Source organism: Hippoglossus hippoglossus, chromosome 12 (assembly GCF_009819705.1).
Source record: "Hippoglossus hippoglossus isolate fHipHip1 chromosome 12, fHipHip1.pri, whole genome shotgun sequence".
NCBI classification, from domain to species: domain Eukaryota; kingdom Metazoa; phylum Chordata; class Actinopteri; order Pleuronectiformes; family Pleuronectidae; genus Hippoglossus; species Hippoglossus hippoglossus.
In genome coordinates this window covers 13,401,579-13,428,934 of record NC_047162.1, presented here as the reverse complement: position 1 = coordinate 13,428,934, position 27,356 = coordinate 13,401,579, and the positions used below count along the sequence as shown (strand labels likewise).

Below are 27,356 nucleotides of genomic sequence, written 5' to 3'. Positions count from 1 at the left end.
GTATAGACGGACAAAGAGGATAAAGAGATGAGTACAGAGAAACTGACAGATGCAAATACACAAACAAAAGGGACAAACAGATGTTTGTGCGTTTAATTCATATTTGGTTTAGATTTGGTCTTTGCAGATTCATTTCTGGCTTCTGGTTTATTTAGTCTGTGCCTTTAGCCTCCGAAAAATGTAAATTACAGCCTGGTTCTTAAAGAATAAAACGCGTAAAGAAACCACGTACGAGTGTGTCTGATTTTAATCCCACTGAACAACACGGCAGGAATTTATTCCCTTAGAAAGACACCTTTCCAGTATATACCAGTAAGATCAGGTGCAGCAAAGTGTTTGGTTGGAATGAAAACATGCAGACAACAGGCTCTGACCACGAGAGAGACTGTCTTTCTTCTCATTGATAGAGATGCCTGCATGCTGCAATAGTGCTGACACTCTAGTGTTTCTCTTCCATCTGTGACCCTGTAATGTTTTAAAGTGGAACATATATCTGAGACATGAGCAGGAAACAGGAAGAGGTTTCTGTCGTTGGCTCTAACCTGTGCAGACTCTTCCTCCAGTCGCCTCTTCTCGTCCTCAGAGTCCACGAGTTTCTGTTTAGTCAGCAGCAACTCTTTGTTCAGGGCGTCTGCCTTTTCCTCGGCCTGTCACACACACACACACACACACACACACACGCACACACGCACACACGCACGCACAGACACACAAAATAACCCAATGATGATGAGGTCACTGAAAGTTAGAGTTGCCCTACTTTCTTCTCAAGCGTTCTCTCTACAGTCTCTTTTCAGTGAAACTACGAACAACACACATAATTGAGTGTAAATCAAGGTTCAGTTTAAATAAAGTTGTTGCTAGATGTACGTGTTCCTGTTGCACAATCTCATTTATAATTTCACTCTCCCTCACGTCGTTTCAGTTCTTGCTAAATTGTTGCCTCATGAACCACATAACTTGCCCGTTAGGTCTCTTTACAGCGGTGTCACATGTTTGTGGTACACGCTTTGCTCGCAAAATTACACAAGCACATTCTCAATCTGTGGCTTACGTTGTCAAGGTCTTTGCGCAGAGCTATCTTGCTGCTGACGAGTTCGTGTGCCAGGTCGTCGTTCTCCTGCTCCAGACGCATGTTCGCCTCTTGCAAACGACGGTTCTCCCTCTGGATACAAGGAGAGAGAGGGAGGAAGAAAAGGTTGGATCGGGTGTACGGAGAGAAGTGGAGAGACGTGAAAGAGGAAGGAGAGTGAAGACAAAGCAGAGCAGGGGAAAGGAGTTAATCATGAATGTGTAAGCATCTCTTCCTGCTCGAAAGCAACAAGCAACTTTTTTACAGAGTGAAACTGTGTGAGAGTAATAGTTAACTGTGATCAGGTGAGAGCATAATTACACAGTAAGAGTTGTCGGTAATGTTTAACTGAGCACAACCTGTTTGTATATAATCAACAGCAACAAATAATTGTATGAACACTGACATGCATACGTATTAGGAACACAATTTATTTTCCCAGGGTGACAAGCATAGGAGTTAAATTATGAAATCTTCAAATCTTCCTATTTTCAAGCACTGACTTAAAATAATAAATTTCAAGTCTATGTTGACATCCAAGACACAGAACCACAGAGTGTGTGTTAGAAGAAGCGCAGCATATAGTAACACCGTATGAATGTGTGACTGTGGCTTGTACTGTAAAGCCCTTTGAGTGGTCAATAGGACTGGAAAAGCACTATATAAATTTACCACAGACAATTTTCCTGCTTATCTATCTGTTGAACCTGTCGTTCTGTAATATCAGTTCGAAACTGTATGAAAACAGACACGAGTGGGCAATTTAATGCTCTGATGTGCACGTTAAAGTAGCATCAATGTTACTGAGTGATGTAAAACTGAGGGGGGGATGTTGAAAAGAATTCAAATTCATTCAGTAAAGCAGAATTTCATTTGTGAGGATGTGAAATGTCTCAGCATCTTCACATGAGGATAATGATGGCGACTGAACCGACTGGCTGAAGCAATTATGTTTCGGTGTAATGCTTGAACGTATAAGAAATATAAGAACAGCTTTTTGCACGCTGAAGGCATTTTTCAAGAGCAAACACAGAAGAAGTTGAGTCACTGTGACTGATGATGTTGTACTGTACACAACCAACCCGTTACCCTTGAGATGATCTACGACATTTTACAATTAATGGCTTTTTGGGTCCTATGTAGTTTGTCTTCTAGAACAGGGACTGTCAAATTCTACGGTAAATAAAGGAGGTTTACTGTGAATGTGGTGGTTATTTTAACACATTAATCTTAATTGAAAAATCAATGAAACACAGAGGAAAATTGAACCCTGTAATGACGCATCCTTATTTAGATTACAGCAATACTATCTAATGTAATAGGGGCATTATCCTTGTTAAAGAGTTGTGAGATCATATTTCAACAATTTGACAAGATGTAATTTTATATCTGGCCGAATTCCAAATTGTTAATGCTTAGTGTGCATGTATATAAAGGCCCATGATTATATCCACCTCGTATCTCTCGATGGGGGCCTCCTGCTGCTCCTGCTGCTCCCTGATGGTGTGATACTCCTTCTCAAATTTCTTCAGCTTCTTCTGGCTGATCTGTTGGGGGGTGGGGAGAGAGGAGAAAAAGCTGCATCACACAAACCAAGAACAAGCACAAATATACACATGAGGAAGAAAGGGGATAAAAAATAGTCTCCGGCTGCCAGAGGACTCATAATAATCTTTAGTAAACACAGACACAGGATTCAAACTCTTTGCTGGACTGCAGCGTTCTTTAGTCCAGCATTGGAATGAGATGTAATTTTTACATGTGCAGAGATTTCCGATGTGAATTCTGTCTGACAAGCTGGTTCACTGAGATATCTCTGTCCACACAATCCATCGTTACTCATATAACCATACAATTTGGTTTTGAGTTTAAGATGTAGAGCTACAATATCCAGAAATAGAGGATTTAAGCATTTTGAAATAACACTCAAGCTGCTTTCAGACATGCACTGAAGTTTTCACATTTTTTCTGAATTATCCAGAGGGGCTGTACGTGGGAACGCAAATGTCCCAATCTGTTGCTCCAGACATTTTTAAGAACTTTTCCTGCCCACCCCACCCCCCCGTGTAAAATGTTCTGAAAACGTCCAAGTGAGCCCATGTGAGAATACAACAGGAAACCGTGTGCAAAAATACACAATGAGCAAGTGGACGTGTTAACGACAATTGTAACATGTGACAGATCCGATGAAAAAGAAAAAAAAAACGTATCTGGTTCACCGCCAATCAAGCAAAACAGTCTCCCATTTAAAAACACACATGTTACATTCATGCCTACAGCTGCACTTTTCACACACACACTGTATTTAAGCGGCTTCATCAACAGGCCTTTCACTGCCCAGCCACTGCCTTACATTGGCTTTTTAAAAGACAGCTACTATACAATGAACAGTATGTGGCTGATTTTCTGCATGAAAGAAAGAACCCAACACTGTCTGCAAACTGAGACCTGCTGGTCCTTTCTGTGTCTGGTAACAGCTGCGGCATCAAAGCTGTGTTGCGTGCGCGACTCCCTGTATGTGTTACAATCTCAGGTTTAGTATTAAACTACAGTATATCTGATGATCTAAATGCTCCCAGCACTTATCACCTACTGAGGTTGGCATAACTCGGACAGCATGGCCCACGTGTTGTCATTCTGTAAGTGCTTGTGTGTGCACATTGTGTGTGTGTGCGTGCGGTCTCTTAAGTGTATTAAGTCTGCTCTATAAATGGAAGACAGACACAAGAAAGAGGTCAATGAGGGCAGGACTCATCCACTATATTTTTCATGGTCAAGCTGATACTGTGTGTAGCTGTTAACTATATACACCTATAAATACTGGTATAAAATCAGAGAGCACTATGGGAGGAACTTAAAGAGACAGAAAATAAGCACGTTCAAGATTTTTCTTAAATCTCCACAACAATTTGCATCTGTCAGCTTCAAAAGCCAGAAGGTGTAACAACTACACACTGAGACAAAAGAAAATGATCCTGGTTTGACCTCAAGTTTGTTTACTGAATAAATTATGTGACCTGACTGTCGTTCAAAAGGGCTTTGTCTCATATTCACCTGAAATCCTTAGAAATCTAACGACCTTCAACCACAATTACAAAGTAAACATTGGAATGGAGTTTTCCACCCGATATCTACCACTTGAACTCAACACTACTACTATAGTTAAAAAAAGCTCAACTTTAGATACATCAACAGAATCGGATGGAGCCAACAGCAAACATTGAAACTTTTGACTCAGTGCTGCCCTTTAGTGGATGTATTGCCTAACAACCATGCCAGTGTAAATGACGCATTGAAGCATGTGACAGTGACGGTTATATATTTAAAATAGATGCATCTCTTCTCATGGCTAAAGGCAGCATGTAGCTTTACTGAAACCTTAACCTCACAACCTCTATGTCTTTCCTCTATTTGTGACAGGAGCACTATAATCCTGATTGTGCACTTTCTGTGCTGCTTCCAACGTAAGAATAAGGAAGCACAGAAGCGGGGGAGGAAAGAGTCAACACCTTAAGGGTCAAGGACGACGATGTGTGACCATAACCTGAGCTATAAAAATGAACTCTTTAAATCAATGTAGCCAATATCTCTGTCTGTCATTTTGTGCTTTTATCAGCATCAAGAGGAACATGCATCCTCCCTCAGGTAGGTCCTGGGACGATTTGTGGTCCAATCAGTAACATCTGTCAGTGAGGTCACCATCCCTCAGAAGTCAGCAAATCCAAGACATCCAAGCTTCAGATTTGTCTACCTTCACTCAGATTGAATTTCCAGCTCTGACTGATCTGAACTCAACAAGGTCAACTTGTCAAATGACTTCTAGGAATTGTTTTTTCTTGCCTAATCATGCTCTGGCAATAACTTCCTCAATTTGCTTCTATGTACCAACTTGAAGGGATTTTATTCGAAAACGGGTGCAGAGAACCCGTAAAATAAAATCAAGATTTGACCTAATAGCTAAATAAATCATAGAGACCTGTCAAACGAGGCAAAAGTAGCATATAATATAAGATTCTTCAAAAGAGGATTAGGGTTTAGCGTTTGCTTCCCATTAGAGAGGCTCCTTCAGCCCAAACTCATGAACTGATGATTATAAGATGTGAACTAAAACATCTTCAAGGCAGCACACAGCTTCTCTTGGCTCGGTTTAACATCAACTGGATTTTTCTTTGCTGGATGAGCTCGCTGTTGTCTCACTGGAAACCAGAAAGCTAAAACCTCTCTCCATGTGGGCTCCTTTACAGGTCTCATAAATATCTCTAACCAAAGTTACCTTCAAAGTCAGGCCCTCTAAACTAGGCCAGACTGTTCCAAACAGGTCAGGACACAGGTGTGCGTGAGTGTGTGTCTGTGTGTGTGTTTGAGTAGCATCAATTTAGTCTGTATTAAAGTTCAACAGTGGCCCCTACTGGTATTTAAGTAGACATGTTGAGGAGGTTGGCAATGAATTCTTTAAATTTCTCAAAATTGTGAGTGTACTGGTAGGGATTTTTAAGTTAAGCACATTTAAGGTCATAATTAAGTTATTAAAGAGTTGAACCTGAGGTCTCAGTTTATAAGACGCATGTGAGGGCGACAGGCTCCAGCTTCTGAGATTCCATTCTCTTCTCTTTCACACTCACCTTTATGCTACAGGCCAGCTCCATCAGCTTCTTTGCATTTTCCTCAGAGCGGTACCTCTTTGGCACCGGGACGCGAAAGAACTTGAGTGCACCCTCGAAGTCTGTCTGGATCAGATCATCTTTTGATGTCTGAGGAAAAAAATGAATAATGTGCATGTTTATCAGAGTAGCAGATCTTTCATTTTTATTTTTTTCTCCTCTGAAGCAGCATTTTTTATCAATAATTCACAATTGTTGAAATAAATTCAACAATTTTAATTTCTGTTTATGCGTTTGTGTTTGTGTTTGTGTTTGTGTGTGTGTGTGTGTGTGTGTGTGTGTGTGTGTGTGTGTGTGTGTGCCAGCTTACCTTCAGAAGTGCCAAGGCTACATTGAAGATCACGCTGATGCCCTGAGGGGGAAGAATAAAGAAAATCTATGTTTATGTGGAAAAGAAAAATAATATTTTAGGTGTGTATGCATACACAGGAGTGTGCACACAAAATAAAAGTTGTGTATCTGCTGAGTTACTGACTTACTTTAGTATATTTTTACCACCAATGGACAGGCAGTAAGCAAATTCATTTAGAATCAGATCAATTATTTTAGTGCTTTTGGCTGAGCTGGTATGCTGCAGCTTTGCATAGAGAAATTTAATAAATGGTTGAAACCAATTTAATTTGTAAACAATAAAATGTACAAATAAGAAAAAAGTATGTGTGACTTGTAGCCAAACTGTGATCCGTCTGTGTTTGTCTGTTATTACCAACCTCACACAGTAGCAGGTCGATGATATGGAAGACCATGTAAAGAGGGAACTTGGCTGTGAAGAGGGTGAGGAACCACTGAGAGGCGTACATGTGAGCTTCCAGACCCACGTTCAGGAAATGGTTGTAAAGGTCTGGTATATATTCCTGTTAAAGACAGAAAGAAAAGAGGCAGCGGGAGAGAGACAAGGAGAAGTAGAGGGGTTGATGTGGAGAGAGGTAAATTAAGGAGGGCCTGCTGCTACGGCGTGCGATCAGAAAAACGACTGCAGATCTATAAAAGCAACACACACACACACACACACACACACACACACACACACACACACACACACACACACACACACACACACACACACACACACACACACACACACACACACACACACACACACACACACACACACACCTGCATGAGCCTCTCAAGCTGGAAGAACTTGCAATGTAGATCTTCAAAGTTCTGCTTGAAAAGATCCCTGAGCCCGTAATCAAACATGATCTTGACCAGGACACTGAAAGCTTGTTCCTCTGGCATCTGAGGGAGAGACACAAGAGATTTAATTCAAATTCTGATTCTAATTTCACTAAGAATAAAAGATGTGAGTCAAATTTAAGTTGTATTACATATGTAGCACTATAGACAAAATATGTGCCTTAGACTTCACAGGTTATTTATTAAATTGTTAAATAAACTAGATAACTTGGCACACATATTCCCTGTTCAATAAGCGTCTAAAAAGGCATGTACACGGTTTGTCCACTAGGTGGCAGTGTTGATATATCGATTGACTACAGTGTGCTTACAAGCAAAAGGATGGAAGATGAACGTAAAAATGATTTATACATAATAAAAGTCTGTATCCGAGAGAAACAACCTTCCATCTAACATCTTTCTGCTATTATTCAGTAAGAGTCCATCATACCAATCAGCTGTTAAACTGACTACACAGGAAAGGCTCGCTGATGTTCAAAACAACCCAGACAAGTTCTCCACTCTCAACCTTCGTGGAATTTCAAAAAGATATAGACGTCTAATGAAAACAAGACATTTCCGCTCCGGTCATGAAATTGTTTGAAAAGCTTTTCGGGGAAACCTGCTGATATGTGAACTCACGTGCAGCAGCAGCACGGCAGCCAGGAAGGACTGTCCCTGGCAGTATCCAATCTCCTCGTCATAAACAGAGTACGCCTGGAGGAGAAGACAAAGACAAACAGAGTCAGTGAGTCAGTTTTACAGTGAATTCAAGGGGTAATGAGGGAAATAAAATTATGATAAAGTGCATGTAAAAAAAAAGAACTGTAAAATCAACAGCAGTTCAAATATTACGGTCTCCTCGCGACATGGTATTTATGATATCAACAGATTCCAGGGAATAAAACATGAGGTGAATAAATAAATCCTGAATTGTTATTCAACAAGTTGCTCAAGCTCCACTGTATGTGTAACATGGCTTCAAACGGAAAGAGAAGTTGAGAAATGGCACACACAAAAAATAATGCTACTGTCTATCCATGGCAGTTTCAACTTTCTATGAATTTGTTCCTGCTCTTTATAATATCATTTAAAGAGACCCAACGCCTTCTGTGCTCTGATAGTGTCTGGCCGACAGTGTAGAAAGGGCCAATACACTTGAGTTCCACCTTTCTTAAAAACCCTGAGATGAATTGTACAGGTGCTTCACTGCCTTCGCGGTGAATTCCATCTTGTTCTTCTCATCAAGGGGGAGGATTGAAGTTTTCTCAAGAACCACACTTAAAGAATAATCACAGTCCTCTCTGCACTTTACTTGCAGTGTGAAGTTGATTGGATTAGTGGTTGTCGTGAAAATTGAAATACAGAAAGACAGACGTAGAGACAGATTCCTCCAGTTATACTTAGATATTTTGTTTTTGAACCGAGAACACACTTGTTTGACAATAGAGTACTTGGATTATGTTGTATGAGCTTCTGAGCGTCATCTCTGCTTGTTAATGTTTTATGGTAAAGTGACCAGTAAATGGTATTAGACCTGTAAACGAAGACATAAATGATGTGAGGAGCTGGATGTAGGGATGGAAAAAAGGAAAAATCATCAGGAGCAGAGGGGATTAAATAAGAGGCTCGAGATGAAAGGAGAGAATTTGAAAAAATGGCTGCTGCAGTGGTGGTGTGGCCTACTGAGCTACAAACCAAAACAATAAGTTCAAGTCAAACAAAGTGTGGATCAATCAACACAGAGAAAAAGGGGGGGGCCCACTGAATTATTCAAACGCACCTGAGGAGGTGCCTGTCTGAGAAGAGATGGATGCCCTCACCTGAGTTATACATAATGAATGAAATGAAATGAAAATGAAGGAAACGGTGTGAACACGCTGCATCCATGTGGGAATATGGAACTATAGGATGAAATATGTGTACGGCTAACTATAAACTCATGTGTTGAGAAAGAGAGGACAAGCACTTCACCATCAGTAAGTATTTCTTGTGAGGTTGCACATACAGAGTGTGTGTATGTGCGAGAAGGCTATGCAACAGGACTAATTACAGTAGACTGGTGTGTGTGAGCCTGTGTGTGAGTGTGTGTTCGATTAGAAACTTATTTTGCTTTCCTAGACAGCCGGTGACAGTTATGAACTCGCTGAACCACCCAGAAACAGAGTGGCTGCTCAGTTAATTAATGAACAGTTCATTTTGGTGTTAGCGATTCCAGCTATTGCTCAACAAACTTTATTACCTGACCTACTGTATAGCAAATCTTTTACATAATAATTACACTGTATTATTGGAAAACATGTGATTCAATTTCACATGCAGGTGGTCATTTATTTCCTCCTGTTTAAAGTAATGAAATCCACTGCTCCTGACGGTTTAAATGTCAAACTATAGTTTCTCAGCAATCATGAAACTATAAATGCATGTCAGGGCCAAACTGAAATACAGAAGGAAGGTGTAGAGTTACATTTTAAAGCCATGATGGGAATCAATAAGAGTTTTATGTGTGTGTGTTAGAGTCCCACCTTGCAGATCTTGTAGAGCGAGTCTTGTCCATCTCCTCCAGTGTCTTTAAAGTAGTCATGAGCTGGGAATGTCCTATTAATGTCTCTGGTGATGGCACTGTCCTGGGGAGACTCCTTACAGGGAGAAAAAGGAGGATAAACAGAGACAAAAAGTCAAGATGGGTGAAACAAGTGAAGAGAATCAGACACAGATTTAAGAATCCACAGGATGTTTTCAATAGAAACTAGTGGGGGGGGGGGGGTTGGTGGAGCTTGTTGTGGTCCCACACAGAATGGGGTATGAGGAATTAGCAGTGACAGCGTGTTATCCTCCATAATACACACACTGTATACAGTACATCTCTCATTTTAAAAGATCAAAAATAATACTTTGACTAATACTAACATCTTGTAACACAAAACAAGGGGAGACTCATTATATTAAATGACACATTTACAAAATTGATGTTATGCTCCACATCCTTTCCTAGCCTTTCCTTGACCTTGATGGAAAACATCATGATTATCAAGGATTTTGAAAAAGACAACAGAAAGAGAGTCAGTCCGCACTAACACTAGGCTACGTAATCATGTGTTCTGGATGTGGGTCATAGAGGAATCGCGGGACGGCTTTATCTCCTTTACTTTTGTAAACAGGCTAATATGCTCATAGTTTCGATGCTAACATGCTGATGCTAATAAAAAAAATATGTTTGCATTTCATTCAAGACTCCAAACATCAACCTCACGGTGGCACAAGAGGAAAAATAACAGGGATTTTTTTAGGCAAACCATCGATAGAGATTTAGAAAATAAAAACAAGGACACAAGATCAGATGAGATTAGCCAGCATCCGGATACAGAGGTGGAACAACAACACCAACTGCCTTACACAAGCCTGGGACAAACATAATTCTGTGGGAAACCCCTCCACTGTGATGACGGAGAGCCGAACAGTGGAAATGCCACACACACGCAAACCCGGCGAGATCGGTAAATACTCCAAACCGGCCTCGCTTTTCAAAGATTAATCACACTTCATTTCATTATTGATGATCAGTGTGTTTGGAACAAACAGCTTCTAAATAACTAATGCTACTCTAAGACACCACCGCCATTACATGACAAATCAGATGCACATTTAAAGATGTCTTCATAAACACTCACTGAGCGCTTTATTGGAGACATCTGCACAACTGCTTATTCCTGCAATTATTCAATCAGTCAATTATGTGGAATCTGTGCACAACATAAAATCGGGCAAATACATTTCAGGAGCGTTGGTTAATGTTCACATAAAACATCAGAAGGGGGGAAAATGTGATTTCAATGACTTTGACTGTGGAATAATTGTTGGTGCGTGATGGGCTGTTTTCAGTAGTTTTGAAACTGCTGTTCTCCTGGGATTTCCCCAGCCATCTCTAGAGTTTACTCAGAATGCGGCAAAAAAAACCCTAAAAAAATCCAATGCTTTATTGAGGTCAGAGAAGAATTTGCCAGAGTAGATCGAGCTGACAGAGAGGCCACGATAACTCAGATAACTTCCTCTCTTCAAAACTGTGGTGAACAGAAAGGCGTCTTAGAAGGGACAACACGTCGAACCAGTTTGGGTTTCATTCCCATCAGCCAAGAACGGCGATCTAAGGCTGTAGTGGACACAAGCTCAACAGGATCCGACACTTAAAGACGTAAAAACATTGCCTTCTCTAATGAATCTGGATTTTTGTTGAGGCTGAATTTTGAATCCATCGAGCCTTCCTGCCTTGTGTCAGTCCAGCTGTTGTTATATTAAACAGATATGACATATGGACTGTATTTATATCGCACCTTTCCAGTTTTATGGACCAGTCAAATCATTTTACAGTAGAAGGCGTTTTCACCCTTTCACTAACCAGTATTATATATTCACACATTCTATACGCTTTTTTCTGGCCACAAGCTATTTGAGTATTTCTGCCAAATACGTTGATCCCCTTACAATTACCCATCTTCCAATACCTACTTCTAGGATGATAATGCACCAAAGCAGAAGTCCTCCCTAAAATTGGTTTCATGAGCATGACAATGAGCTCAGTGTACTTCAGAGGCCTCCCTCACTCACCAGATCTGAATCCAGAGGAACACCTTGGGGATGTGGCAGAATGGGATATTCGTCACATGACTGTACAGCTGACGAATGTGCAAAGTAATGTGACGCAAGCATGTCAACAAGGAGCTGGATTTCAAAAGAGTGTTTCCATCATCATGTGGAATCAAGGCCACAAGGCTGTACAAATAAGGGCTTTACCCAGTATTAATATGGTGTTCCTAATAAAGTACTGGGTGAGTGTGGCATTTGGAGGCAGAGAGACTTCCAGTTGGAAGACATAATACAAAGAAAAAGTTAATTCATTTAACTTGTTAGGCAGAAATCCATTAAGTATATAGCCTGGTGCTGAGAATCTGCTCTGGTACCATCAGTAGATAATGAGACAGTCAGCAGGGGCAAAGATGGGTTGCCTTTTAGTCAGCGGTACGTCACAATAAATTTGTGTTTAATGACCCAGTTATGTGAGACTCCACTGATGTGAACTTGAAAGTCGTAAAGCAATCGTAGAGTTTTTCACCGTCCATTGCCTTGCTCAACGGCACTTCCAGTTAAATTCCCTACATGCAGTACCATCCTGCAACCCTGTGGTGTAAGTCAGAGTCAATTTCATGTCTCTCTTGTTCCCCTCGTAGCTAATTATACCTTCTTGCTCCCTCTGTTATACATTAAGCCCCCCCCCCTCCTTTTCCCAAGGTTACTGTTCCAACTTCCACAGAGGAAGAGAGCGAAACAAAAATAAGGCAAGAATAAGAAGAAATGCAGGAAGAAAGGAATAGTAAAACAAAGCAAACAAATGAGGAACAGAGACCAACAACAGTGGCCTTTTTTAAGTCCATTCCAAAACTTCCACCACACCCAATAAGTCATAGCTAATGCCGTGAGAGTGTGTGTGTGTGTGTGTGTGTGTAAGCAATGTAAACATGAGTAGATGCTTGGAGAAGTTTGAGTAATGTTGATTGTTAAGAATTAAGTAGGGTCTGTTTCTCAGCCATTAAACTGTTTGTGTTTAATAGAAACAGTATTTTACCACTCAACATAACACGTAACATATCCCATCCAATGATCTGAGAGGTCAGCTTAGTCCTTTCAAAAGCTGTCCTCTAGCTTCTTCAATATTCTGTCCTTTCTGGCTGGTAAAAACTATTGGTATTGATGTGTTTTAAAGCACAGGGGTGGAGTTACTGCATCCAGTGTGAAGGGCCCATTACACCGTGCTTCAGTCTCTCAGTGAATGATAAGGATCCATGTTTACACGAGCACCACTTAGCCATACTTATCTGAAGTGCTGAGAGCACGTACAAAGACTTCTGACATAATGGCCAATTAGCTTCCTCTCTGTCCGTCTGTCTGTTCGGTTTAACAGTGGTTCGGAATGAGGCTAGCGTGAGTTGGGAGGGAAAACATATCCAGTGTCTCATGGCAGTGGACGGAAGTGAGAGTTAACGTGATTAAGAGAAAAAGAGAAAAGATATAGGATGGTGCTAAGAATAGTGTATCTCTATGTAAGAGTAGAAAAGACAATGAAAAGACAAATGTATTAGAATAAATACGAAGACAAGTGATGCTTAAAACATTTGACCCCTTGAGGCTCTAACAGTGCAACTATTTCAACAGCTTTCTTGTTGCAAGTTAGTTGAGAAGATCACTTTCACTCTCATGTTTGTACAGCAAATAACGTGATATAGAGCCAGGACGCATTTAGCCTACCTCATCATAGTGGTAAAAACCTCAAGCTATGGTTTTACAGGGAATTTCTTGGTGACCAGGGGCCAGGAACAGTGACAATCTGCTGCCTCTGCCACTGTTCAGAAAAGAAATATGCTAATTAAAGCTAGGCTAGCTGTTTCTCCACGGCTAAACGCTGTAGCTACATACTTGATGCATGGACAGGAAAAATCTATTATCATTCAACTCCCCAAATTTCCCAATGCATCTATTCCTGAAATAGTTTAATGCATTACTTTCAGCACGGCTTCAGACCTTTGAGGATAACATAAAAAATCAATTAATGATAATCAAATCTGAAAGAATGTCATAAATTTAAGTTAAAAACGGTTATAAAAAATACCACACAAGCCAAAGAGCTCACCTCCTGTTAACAATGCCCTTAAATCACATTAATACTAACAGAAAAGAAAGTGTCTAGCAGCCAAAGAATCCACCAGTTTAAGCTACACAAATACTATGACTGTTGCAGCGCTGTCAACTGTCCATGATGTTACTGCCTCAGGAGTTCTGCAGGGGAATCAAAGAGCCTTTATGAAGTTAATGAACGTCAAGAGGCAAAACATGTTCTCTAACGAAGCTACAATAAAAACACATTACTGAGGGTAAGCCAAAAATGGCAGAGTTACAATGTGTGTGTGTGTGTGTGTGTGTGTGTGTGTGTGTGTGTGTGTGTGTGTGTGTGTGTGTGTGTGTGTGTGTGTGTGTGTGTGTGTGTGTGTGTGTGTGTGTGTGTGTGTGTGTGTGTGTGTGTGTGTGTGTACATGCCCATCTAAAGCTAGGAATAAAGTACCACAGTAGGGCTTCCGTGGGAAGGCTGAGTAGTTAGCCCTCTATTGTTTTTCTGTCCCTGATTTTCTCTGACTCAACACAATGGCTGACATGTCATTCTGTTATTCTTTCTCTGCTCCTAAAGGACCCTGCTGAGATGCCAAGAGAACATGGGGTGATATTTATCAAGCTTGTTACAAACCTTGTTCCCCAACTCAAATAACCCAGAGCGACACACGTCGATTATGTCACTGGATTTAAATTTGAATTAATGGTAAGTGTAACAGTGTATTTAATATTGGATAGGTGAAATGTTGAATTATTTTTTAATAAATCAAACACTAGTTAGTTTGATGCAGTGATTCCTTCTCTCTTTTTATCCTTTACTGTGATCGACCGATGCTCAAGCTTCCCATAGCTCTTGCTTCCTCACCTTAGCGTTGCCCGTCATTAAATCTTAATTGTCTGTCTCATGCCCTACTTTTTGTGCCAGCACTACAATGGCTGGCATTTTCTTCTGGTGTTATTTGCCAGTCGGGTCCACCAACGTTTCCCACAGCCGCTCTGCCAGCACGCAAATTCAGCAGACCGGCCGCTTGCACAAATATTGTGCTGCCGTATTACAGTCCATTTACAGCACGTTAAGGCAACAGCAATTTATTTTAATCTCCAAAAATCTACATGAGCTGTTCACAATTTGACAAATGGTGGAAAATTCTGTGTGCATGTTAAAGAGAGCTATTACTTTTCTTATCAACTGCGCTACTTACTCTTTGGCCAGCAGCCTCCCACCTTATTAAAAATTTGACAGAGGGTCTGCTTATTACCAAAGTTAATGATATTTGTCACAAATAGCAGTGTGGTAATGTACAACAGGGGTGTTTACTAATGGTATTAAACCTGTGGTAGAGACAGAGGTAGAGAAACTGATGATGAATAGAGTAATGTGCGGTTCACACTCCTTTTCTTGCACACACATACACATTCACGGCTCTGTCATAGCAAAGTAGTCAGTACAAGGAAGTTTAAATACTTGAGACAATATTACATTTATTTGCCTGGTACAGATACACAACATGGACAATTACAATACCATACAGGTTTGTAACCTGCAAAGCATCATCCAATGAAAAGTGTCTTATTGGTCACAGACAATCACTTTCAATTAAAGTGAAATTAGACTAGTTTGATCATTTTACAATACCCCAACATTTTCCATGTATGAAAGCAGCCATCTTACAAAAACCTTATCACAAATTCAACACCCGCATGTGTGTGGCATGATCGAACGTGGTAATGGCTTGGTAAACAGAAATCTAAAGAAACAAAGATTTAAGCGTTCAGTGTGGTCAAAGAGAAATGCAGAATCGGCTCCAGTGAAAAACCTGTGGTCAGCCTCATCCTAATGTGATAACAATGTGTGTCTCCTACCAGCTCTGGGTCACTATTAGGGTCTGGTGTGGTCTATTCAGAGCCTTACAAAAACACAAAGGATAAAATCCAATAGACATTAAAAGACATGAGAAAATACCACAGTGTGGGCATGTGTGTGTGTTTGTGAGTTAAAGTGCACAAATTATAGTGAGGCTGTAAGATACAATAGTTGAACAGTACTCAGTTGTTGTTCATTGATAACATCAACTATATGTTTAGGAGAAAAATTCTCATGCCTCAAAATGGATTTTAGAGTTTGCGTTAAATAAGGCCCCAATTTTCACATGTTCTGTTACTGGAGTTTATACAGATGCAATTTATACACTTATACGCTTTTTCCCAAGACATACACATCTAGGAAGCTGCAGTCTAATGGGATTAAGATGAAATAAAATAAAGGACAATATAAGGACTCTATAAAGACAATACAACCCGTAGCTATCGAGGCTAGAGACTGTTTAAACTTCCTTCTTTGCACATACTACTGTGTTTTTTCACTTTCATACCAAAATACAAATGTAACTATGTGCAGATAGCGTTTTAAATGTTTTACTAATGATTTCTGATAAACGGATTAACTAACACAGACCATGCCAAGTGTTCACTCTACCTCATCTGTGTAACCCCACCCAACATCACACTATATCTTGACAGAGTCACAGCGAGAGTGTTGTTCCCTTGAGAACATGGGAGCCAATTGTTTTCCCACAGGAAAAAGGGAATGTGTGTGTGTATGTGTGTGTGTGTGTGTGTGTCTGGCATAAAAGCAATGACTAAAAAGCAATCAATTTGGGAGAACCGCTGATTTTTGGTCATTAGTCATGGTTGGGGTTACACAAGTAGTGGTTAAGGTTTGCCAGATTCTGTGTCTAAGTCTATGTGAGGTCCCCAAAAGTGACCATTCACAACATGTGTGTGAGTCTAGACAAATGTGAGAAATTGTACCATTAACTTCTGTAGGAAATAATATTGTATTAATGAAAAACGTTTTTACCATAAAATCTTTCAAATAGAAAAGGACAGTTGAGAAACCCTAATAGAAACTATAAGGTAAAATAAAATGAATCTTCTTATAGAAACAGTTTCAATCCTTTCAGCAGGTGAGCTGCTAAACCCTCTTTGTGTCTGCAACCTTTATCACTTCACAAGAAACTAGACAAAGAGCAAGTTTACAAAAATAAATCTGTGTAGTTCAGCCATCAGACATTCAATACGCCTATACACGCCATTCCAAAAGGAAGTATTACAATATTTGGCAATACTTCACATATGTCAAGCCAAACTATATACAAAGTCAACAATCTCTCTACCACCACTATATATATCACACTCACAGAATACAGTGTACTGGAGGGAAGTGATGTCCAGCTAATAAAGCTTTGAGAGGGGATAACTTTGTTAACTTAACTGTAATGTAATGTAATGTTAACTTCAACAGTCCAATTCAGCCAGTGGTCACACCCTAACATTCCTGCACACACACTCGCATACACCTAAGAACAAAGTCATGCAAAAAAAGTCTAACAGTTTTGAGTCATATGTTTGCTCCTGATTAGTTTCACGTAAGAGAAAAACAATGATTACAAAAGATCTTTTGAAGAGTAGCTGGATCAACAGTCACATTTTTTTAAATGACTTGAATGTGGAATTAAGCGACAGAGGCTGACCAATGAACATGTACGATTGCCAGTCAGTGTCATTCCCTCTAAAAAACAGTCACGTCCATAAATCAAGCCCTCCCTCGCTGTCAGAGGAAACCACCTCCCGAACAGCTCATTTTCATTTGTGCGTCAAGGCAACAATATGTCGCTATACACTGAGAAACAGTCAAGGTCATGCACACAAGGCAGCACTGAGCCAACACAGAGCAGTGGACCTACACAGACATTGTTTAAATCCATTTGCCTTTGACTAAATCTTGATTATATCAAATATTAAGAAAAAAATATAATCTGAAACTGTTGAACTTTCTTTGGTCGATAAGATAAGTTACATAAAGCCAGAATATCTGCACCTAAATGAACTGTGAAATTCTCTATGGTTCAGAAAAGAGATACTTTTTTCACAACTATTGAGTTTATGACACCATATGTACAAATAGATTCTTTTCAGTTTAAGATGAGTTTGTTTTGAATAAGTTAGAGTAAAAGGTGATCACAAAACTACACATGGGAACAAGATGACGGAAAGAGACGCATGCATGAACACAGACACAAACATACACACATGAAACAGCAATTCCCGATGGTCGAGGGGTCAGTCCCTCTTCATGGTGCTGCAGAGGTTAGCCTGCTGGCAGAGTGAATGGGCTATTTGTCTGTTCGGTTTACGCATGATCTTCCTGTGTGCATGTGTGTGCGTGCACTAGTCACAAAAGCAGGCACAATAATGTATTCACAATTCAGAGCAGACCTAGACATGGTAATTGTCTGCAAGAATACGTAAATCTGAAATTTAAACATTGTGTAATCGTGTAATGATCATTTGATTGTTTCTTTCAGTCGCTACCGAATCCAAAACACAGTTCAAAGGTCATTCATCTAAGTAATAATGTACCAAAAATCTGTGTACAATCGGTGTAAAAATATTTCCTTTCTTTGCCTCGGACACAGTTATGAAAAAGGTTTAGTTGTATAATCCAAACAACAAAGGTGCAATGAAACTAACAGAAGTTATTTGAATTAGAAATTCACTAAAAATTTGATTTTTGTCAGGTTAACAGTCGTACACCAAAGCTGGGCAGCATCTCACATCATATGTTACAAACAGCTGGCTCAGTGTGTGAACCCACAACTTGGTTAAAGTCATAATGTTTATCTTGTATTACAACATTAATAAATAATATGAAAGTCCACACAGAATCTGAAATGTCGAAGCAGAGAAACAAGAATCAGTTCATCAATCAAACAAACAATAAAATGGCTGCTTCTCCACTGTTAGTATGTAGATAGACTGAGGGCATGTAACAACTGTTTAAACACTTTGTTGTTGGCAGTTCACTTCATTGCTACACAACTAAAACACAGAGTCAACTGTTCCATTTCCATTCATTTTTTTTGCACTCAACACACCCTGTGCTGATAATCTGGCAGCAAACGCTGGTCACTTATGTCTCTCACACAGCACAGACAGCTTTTTGGAACAGTTTTGGCAAAATAAATTAAGAATTCACTTTCCATAAATAAAAACTAATAAAAATGTTGTTTAACCACAAAAGAGTTCCAGACATTTTACAGACACCTTTTTCTCATCCTATCCATCAATCACCCTTGTCCGTATACACAGCATGGTGTGACAGATTTCAAACACTCTGCGTGGGTATTTGGGTCTTTCTGTAAGTCAGTGCTCCGCTCTTCACTCCCTTTCTCTGCATTTGCCAACTGTGGCTTGTGCAGAGAGGATGCCTGTGTAACCTCCAAACGCCACAGAAGCAGCAGTGGCAGATTGACGCCTCCTTCCGTCTCTTTATCTGCATATTTCAGCTCAGCAGAGGAGACATTCGACGACACACACATCAGGCATCTTTTCAAAAAGTTCAACTGCCTATTTGGCACAAGGATTTACTCTGTGTGTGCTCTACACATGACATGTTGTGCCGATTCGGATTTCGCCATGGCCGTATCCATACCCTGGCCCCGCACATCCCTTTTCCACGGAGCCGACGAAAGTCTTTTTGGTGTTGCTAACCCCAAAGCCATTGCTCCTGCGCTGTAAACAGAAGGAGCAGAGGCGTTTGAGGCCTTTCCTGAAGGCAGAGTTGGAGAGGCTGTAGATGAGACAGTTACAGAAGCTGTTGCTGATGGCCAGCCATGTGGTGAGGAACGATGCTGCAGGGTGGTGGTAGATCCCTCCACTCTCCAACAGAAAGTAAAGAATGTAGGGCAACCACAGGATATAAAACACACTTGTAATGCGGAACAGTACCATAGCGTATCGCTTGTCTGAGTATGTTGATGTGGGCTCCTGATACTGCGGTTGGTGGTGTTGGAGGTTCTGTGGTTGGGGGAACTGCCCATGTTCTGCTGCGCTGTTGTCCTTGACCACAGATCCCACAGTCAATCCTGGGCCCTGCAGCTGTTGGGGTCGGTAACGCGCATGGCGCTCGCTGATCTCCCGGGTGTGCTGTCGGCAGATCTTGAAGATATTGGCATAGGTGAAGCAGACAGTGAGAGCTGCTGGGGCATAGAGCAGTGCAACGATAAAGCTTGTAAAAGCCGGACTAGTCCTCCACTCAACTGCGCACCACTCCACCACATCGCCATGGTAACCAGGTTTACCCCACCCAAGAAAAGATGGGAGAAACACCAGAGCAGAATAAAGCCATATCAGAATGATGCAGCAGCGCACTCGACAGGGTGTTACTAGCGACGCGTAAGTCAGAGGTCGTGTGATGGCGATGTAGCGGTCCACACTGACACACGCCAACGACACCATTGAAACGGACTTCAAAACAGACACCATGTACCCGAACACCTGGCAGGTGAGTTTGGGGTCGAGGCCCTGCAGGTGATGGAGGAGGGACAGGGAGGGGAACAGGCAGCTGACCCCCACCAGCAGATCAGCATATGCCATAGTCTGGATGAAAGCACTGGTGGTGTGCTGGCTCAGCAAGGGGGCACAGTGAAACACAAAAATCACCACCAGATTGCCAGAAATAATGAGAACAGTGAGGAGAAGTATGATAGACACTTCAAGGAGGCAGGTGGTGAAAATCTGGGAATAGCCTATCTCCAGCAGGCAGAAGGGAGCAGATGCGTTTAATGGGTCAGCGGAGCTCAGGTTCAGTGGATCCAGGGAAAAATTCGTCATCTTGGGCAGTGATCCTTATCTGAGGAGCTTTTTCTGAAAGTATCTTTGTGGTTTCAGTTCAAAATAAAGGCTCCATGTTGCGGTTCCACAAGGAGAGTGCTGCCATCTGCCATTTCAAATGCAGGAGGGATGCAAAGCACGGGGAAGGATGAGGAAGATTTAAAACCACCAGGCACAATGAAATTATCACAAAAAAAAATGTCTCCCTTTTTCCAGTGAAGCAAACGTCCAAGGTGAAGGCACAAAAAGGCAAAAACAGAAGAAAAAAAAAAGACTTTGTTCAAGGAATTCTCGTCCGATGCTCTTGAAATGCTTCCCCTCCCTATAAAGTCAGAGATGTCTTCCACATCTGCTACAGCTGTAGAAAGCGCAGACTGAAGCTGCCGTTTTATCTGTCCGTCGTCCAGAGTCACAAACACAGCTTCCAATGAGAGGGCATTACTGTGTAATGCGTTGCGAACATAAATTGAGGGAAGGAGAAATTCAGGATAATTCGTCGTGGAACTCCACCTCTGTCCCGCTTGTCTTTCCCGATTCTTCTTCTTTTCCTCTTCTTTCGTGCTGCTCCTTTACCCCCTTTTCACCACTCTTCCATGTCTGCTTGCTCTTGTCTCAGTTTCTGTCCGGACCTTCGCTGTAAGATCCCCGCAGACTGTTGTGAGCTGGGAGGATGAAGGCAGTGCACAGGGTACTGATGTTTAAAACATGCACGCACAGACACACACACATACAAACACACCTCAGCTGTTATTTCTATCCAGAGGAGCAGCAACTATGTCTGGAGTGGAAATGAGGTAGGCAGGCATACCGATGCTGGGAGAACCCCCCCCCCCACTCGTGTTCATTTATCCTCCTTTGCTTGCTCTCTCTCTCTCTCTCTCTCTCTCTCTAGGTCCCTCTACCCCTCTCTCTACAGAAACAGTGGCACTGAAGCCCCTCCCCTTCCCCTTGAGTTCAACCAATGATCAACTGCAAGGGCATGAAGCTGCCTCCTTCCCCCACCCTCTCACTCCTCCCCTGTGTGTGTGTGTGTGTGTGTGTGTGTGTGTGTGTGTGTGTGTGTGTGTGTGTGTGTGTGTGTGTGTGTGTGTGTGTGTGTGTGTGTGTGTGTCTGACTGTTCCGAATAATTACCCCGGATCCTCAAATACTGTTTCACACTGTTAAAATTAGCAACACTCAGTATTAGTCCAGTCCTGTTCTCTGCATCCAGAAATGTTAGGACTTGTTTCTGTTAACCATTGAATGCATGTCCTGGGGGGAGGTTTATGGGAAATAGTTCTATAAATAATCTTCCCTTTTAGCTTTTTTAGATAAACAATAGTTATTTTGTTTTCAGTAGACTCCAACATTATGCACGGTTGTAAATCTAATGTACAAAGTGGCGAATACTCATAAAAACATTATCAAGCCAAGAACATGGAAGATCAAAATACTTCTGATTGTATTTATGATTTCCATGTTGCTGAATATTTTAATTTGTTCATGTGTGTGTGTGTGTGTGTGTGTGTGTGTGTGTGTGTGTGTGTGTGTGTGTGTGTGTGTGTGTGTGCGCGAGTCTGTGTATTTTTCTGTGTGTGTGCTTGTACATGTCTTTCTATCTATTTGGCGCTAAACAGTTATGCACCTGCTCCTGATTTACCATGCATCAGCACACGCTGCATCTCTTGACATCTTTTCAAGAATTGCTTTGATACAGTCAGATACACCCGGGTAGCATGACCGTACCAGGTCTCCCTCACAGCAATATCAACAGCCAGGTTTTTATTGCAAGGCTCTCAAAGGTCTGGTTAGGACTCTATTAAACATTTTATTCTATCTTCTTAAATAGAATGAGCAAGTCCCTGCTGTCGGGGCATTAGCCACTCTTCCTGAGGCTGACACAGAAAATAAAAAATAAAAGAATGTCAGTTAAGATACTTAAAGACAAACAACTAAACAAACAGCAATACATTACTATATAAGCTGTATACAAACAACTACTGTCCCTGTGCACGAATAATTAATGACTGTGTAATTTCTGGATCATAGGATGTGATGCTTACATTTAATTACTCAGAATCTGGCACTAAAAATTACAAACTTAGTGGGTAGTAATCGCTGTCAGATTTAGTTCTGCTCCTCATCCGCCTCATCCTCCTCGTCCTAATGACTTTCTGAAGACTGCAGAGTTTGTCTCGTGCAGGGCAATTTGGTGTAGCGTGATCGAGACCCAAACACACCCACACAGCCACACACACATGTACACACACACACGCACACCAGCCTGCACCTTTCCGCGATCCAGACACACTCTCATGATTTCACGCACCTCCTCTGCCCACCACACGAGGAGCTAAAAATAGATGACAGTACGATGAAAAGGGTTGGAAGAGGAGGAACGGGAGAAAAGGATGTGGAAGGGGGTCAAAGGAAAACACAGAGCTCATCAAGGATGGGAGGGGGAAGAGGTGGAAGAGAGAAAGGAAAACAAGATAGCAGAGACTAAAACAGTAAGATGAAAATACAGCTGTGAAAAGATGGGAGGAAAAAGGAAGGGAGCTGGGGATGTACTGTCACCAGGCTCCTAAGCTGAGCGCCACACACTCCTGTTAGATGTCGAACTTACAGTTTGCTTCCTCACGGTTCCTTTCAAGGACAAGCCGCCTGTAACTGATGCACACCAAACAACCGCCCGAACTCTGGTATTATATAGCAGTTATAGAGGAAAGATAAAAGCTGTTGCTTACAATAATGTCTAGTAAAAAGCATGTTACTGTTCATGTAATCTCTATAAACAGATTCTGCATGTGAATATGCAGAATCATTGGGTGTGGGACAAGAAGCCCTCTGGTTTCCATTTCTAATTTGGCCGATGGTGGACAGTGTGTGGAGAGCAAAATAGGTGGAACACACTGACTGAAATGCATCAGCTGTCGACTATTTAATTTATCTGAATTCACATGCAGATAGCTGTTTTGCCAAAACGCCCACAAAAGGTATCGATGTAAACATGTCAGATTGTAAAAGGTGTACGGGCAACAAGGTTGTGGTCATCAGACGATAACCGATGGCTCATATAATCCTATCAAATCACAATATTAGTTAACATAATGATTTTGCTGGTGTTCAGGCAGTTGGGGTGGAATGCACTTATTTGAGGGAAAACAGCAAATGTTTTGTATTTTTACCTCATTACAAAACTATAAATACATTTGAATAGATCGCAACTAGCAAAGTTACTTCTAAAACAATAGACAGTTCACTGCCGTACTGGCTGACTCTCATCTGATTATTACAAATACCCACCATCCACCACCTCCCATCTGGTAGTTTATAATCCAGATAATTCTGTTCTGTCCCTATTTAAATATAAAAATCAGCAGACACAAGGTGCCAGCTTTTCGTATCAGCATCAGCTGATGCGCTGTTTTTTCAAAGAATTTATCAAAGCAATGCCTGGTAGCAATGGAATTTTTTTTTTATTTCAAAGAAGTGGACAGCCAATACACCGTATTATCCGTTAATTAATGATATTTATCTCTGTACAATGAGCCTAGAGCTAGAACAGAAGTAACAGCAACATAAGGCAGGGGTCCTGACACTGGTCAGCAGATAAACACAAACAGGTTACTGTCCGAAGATGACACAAATTCTATGGATAATGAGGACTCCCTACATTCAACTCCAGGAATAACTGTGACCTTTGAACTGACTTATGGCAGTCACGTGTATTTAATGGCAAACTGGCTTTGAAGCCAGATAAAGCACATTTTGAAGTATTTCCATGTCTGCAAGCAGAAGTCTGACCAGCAATTAACACATTAACCTATGGGAGAGGCCTATGGGAGAGGCAGGCAGGCATACAGTCAAAGTACGGTCAAAAAAGCAGACTCACTAGGATGGAGGAGAGGAAAGAGGAAAAAAGGCAAGTAGTTAATGTGACAAAATACAAATGAACAGGCAGAAAGAGAGAGGCTGGAGGACTTAACAGGAGCACAAAGAGGTCTAAGTAGAAGTCGGTGAGAGTCAAGAGTCAGGCGTACACAAATACAAATGCGAAAAAAAGATAAGCAGACAGAGAGGTCATAATGTGGGTCCAACAGAGGCTGGCAGGCAGGCAGGTAGCTGTGAGTGCTTGTTTTCCTCTCCAAAGGAGGTTGGTGCAGTGGGTCTGGGGACCGGGCCTGTGTTAAGCAGGTCACTGTGTGTCTATGCTATGAACCTAACCTAATTTCTAACATCCTGCTCCACTTATGGAGGTAGATGAGGTTTAAAACATCTTTTAATATGAAAAATGAGTGAACCAATATGACTCATCACCACCATTGACCAGACATGCACAAGAAAAATACAACCTCAAAAATCCTCCATCAATCCATTATCTATACTGTTTATCCTCGGGTCGCGGGGGAAGGTGAAGCCAAAACCAGCTGACGTTGTACAGGTCACCAGTGTATCACAGGGCCAACATGACACAGACAAAAGAGTGAAAGATAAGTTCTCACGTGAGAGAATGAACTGCATTGAATGCAACAACTCCATCTGAAACTATGAAGTCTGACTGTCTGCATGGACAGTAAAAACTTTATTGACCATAGCACGTGAACACGGTAGCTCGCGTTGCTGCACACACAGATAGAGATTTCTTATGTTATTATGCGAAATGTAAAAATGTTTTGGATCACCATGAAACTGTGGCTGGACAAATCAGAATATGGCGGGCCGCCAAGTCTAGATAATTAATGGAAAACAAACAAACAACAATTATAATTGCATTAAAAAGACTCTTATTCCCTTAAAGTTGGCGCAACCTGTTTGATACCAATTGTGAACTTAAGTTGACGGGGGGGATCAGTGAGTCATCATCCACGTGGCACCTTGATCTGCATGTGTTCCTATTATCTTTCAAGAAGTACACATGGGAATAATGCTGTTAGCTGGTTGCTGTCTAGACTCTCAAGCTCTCCCTGTAGTGAGAGTTTGAATGCTTCTGTATTGGTGATGAACCCTATCTATAAAACTGCAATGTCCATGGTTAAATTATATTTCAATATTACCACCAGACAACTGATTATAGCATAAAATTAGATTAAAACACCATGGCCATTTCTTTCAAAGGCTACACTTACTGGTAACTGAAGCGTAAGATAATTTTAATAACTATTTATGACCATAATACTGTAATAGGGTCACGATGTTACAGCCCCTGAGCACAAAACTAAATGTTGCCAGCCAATATGTCACCTCGTCTTTCGCAACATCCTTCGATTAAAATCAGTTGGCACCGGACCAGGATGCTGCTGAAACTCTGTAACTCTGACTGGCCTCCACTCACTATCATTTATGGAGCTGATGCAAAATGTGAGCCATGGCTAAAATAGACTAATGAGTTTATTGGTAACTGGTGGAGTGTTAATTAGTCAGCATTTGAAGTCAGTCAGGTATTTCCAGTACTTGGCAGCGGGGACCCTCATATCAGGGAGTTCATCAGGGCTTCCCAGGGAAGGAACCGGTTAAATATCCACGACCTACAGCCCTGCTTCCACTTCCATCAATGCCCTGCTTTCAGATATGGATGTACACCAAGTTCAGATGGGGATAGCACAAAAGAGGGCACTTGCTGGGACATGATGTACATAGAGGGAAATTGAGTACAAAGAGACACACACAGGCTGAATATAGAAAGCGCACAAAACTAATTAGGAGCTGGAACATGTTTGTGGTATGTACAAATTATAAAATAGGAGCTGAAACGGGAAAGAACAAATTCGTATATGAGAAGCTAAACTTTAATTAGTACCAATACCAATAGAAACATGAATGTGGAGGAAAATTCCTTCCTAATGAATACATATAATGTGCAGAGTACAATTATGCAATACATTTCAATACTCTCTTCTGAGCTTCTATGAACATGACCTTTTGTGTCTTAGTTCTAGTTTGATGAAAAAGAAATAACATCAGTATGTTGGTTTGAAGCTTCATCATCATATTGTTCTGCGAATGTTCTCTGCTACCTTGCCCGGCCTTGTTCTGGGACTAAATAAAACTCTGTCACAGTCAGATTTAGCTGCACGTGTTCTCCACACTTTTCTCTTGTGTTTGTTGGCTATTGTACACACTTGGAATGCTTTAGTGTTTCTGCAATGAATTCCTATCCAACTTTCTGTCCAGTGGCTATCGATACAGTGGCATTCTGATCCAATGTTATTGTTGTCTTTGTGAAAGTTCAGATTCCGTTCATACCACTCATGGAAGCGGAAAACCAGCATGGCTCCTACATTATTTTGGTGTAAAACTTCTATTTGAGTTGGCAATCTTCAAGCGTTCAAATCAGTACAGGGCGGACAGGTTAACGTCAGCAAGAACATGAGGAGAAGGGTAAAAAGGAAAGAGATAGGAAAAGAGCAAAGGGAGAAATGAAAGGGAGGTCATGGACAGTGAGGAAAAAGAGAGCGGGGGAGGAGAGCAGAGGGGAGGAAAGGGCAAAGCCAACATCTTGTCACCACCTGGGACCCAGCTTGTTGCCCGGGGATGTTGCCTTTACATAAGAACAGTGGACGGAGCTGTGGCCGAGAACAAAATTACACAGACCAACACACAGGAGAGCACACAGTCACCTCGGATCCCTTAACACATGTCCCCTTAGACAGATGTAAGCCAGCACACTGTGATTCTCTAACAAACCGACACAAAAAAATCATTTTTTTAAACACATACAGACGCAGGTTTGTAGAAATGAGGCAGAGGTCACAACAAGGAAAAGCAGCTATGACAAACCTAATGTTAAAAATACCCAATTGAAATCACCATAATTGAATAATAATAATGAAATTATCCTTCCCGATGACAGAGCCACCATTGTGCATCGCCTAATACAGGAAATTTCTGACCCAGGTCCCGAAGGAATTTGCAAAACTGAATACAACCCAAAACTAGATCAGGTTTTCAGAATCTTTTTTGACTGTGACTGTTTGAGCTGAACAGCTCACATCATACGATCTGATTCCTTCATATTTAAAGAGGCAGTTATATATTTTGTTTCTCCGTTTATGAACTGAGCATAGGTTAAAAACTACTGGTTTATACTGAGTCACAAAATCATGAGAAGTTATGGTCAAATCTTTATGAT

The 27,356-nt window shown here is 41.2% G+C and overlaps 2 protein-coding genes across 5 annotated transcripts in view; both read right to left on the bottom strand.

Annotated features, from left to right (window-relative positions):
* Positions 1 to 27,356, bottom strand: part of LOC117772218 (rab GTPase-activating protein 1) — a 62,112-nt gene that overhangs the window by 9,774 nt on the left and 24,982 nt on the right. For all 4 annotated transcript variants that reach the window (XM_034603192.1, XM_034603190.1, XM_034603191.1 and 1 more), the window contains 9 exons: positions 9,438 to 9,551; positions 7,555 to 7,629; positions 6,850 to 6,975; positions 6,444 to 6,587; positions 6,044 to 6,085; positions 5,695 to 5,823; positions 2,527 to 2,619; positions 1,055 to 1,165; positions 543 to 647 (listed from right to left, as the gene is read on the bottom strand). In XM_034603192.1, the coding sequence (XP_034459083.1) occupies positions 543 to 647; positions 1,055 to 1,165; positions 2,527 to 2,619; positions 5,695 to 5,823; positions 6,044 to 6,085; positions 6,444 to 6,587; positions 6,850 to 6,975; positions 7,555 to 7,629; positions 9,438 to 9,551 (939 nt within the window). The remainder of the gene's footprint in view (positions 1 to 542; positions 648 to 1,054; positions 1,166 to 2,526; positions 2,620 to 5,694; positions 5,824 to 6,043; positions 6,086 to 6,443; positions 6,588 to 6,849; positions 6,976 to 7,554; positions 7,630 to 9,437; positions 9,552 to 27,356) is intronic.
* LOC117772221 (probable G-protein coupled receptor 21) lies at positions 16,865 to 21,226 on the bottom strand. Its single transcript, XM_034603200.1, has one exon. The coding sequence runs from the start codon at positions 20,242 to 20,244 to the stop codon at positions 19,012 to 19,014; it is 1,233 nt and encodes a 410-aa protein (XP_034459091.1). The 5' UTR covers positions 20,245 to 21,226; the 3' UTR covers positions 16,865 to 19,011.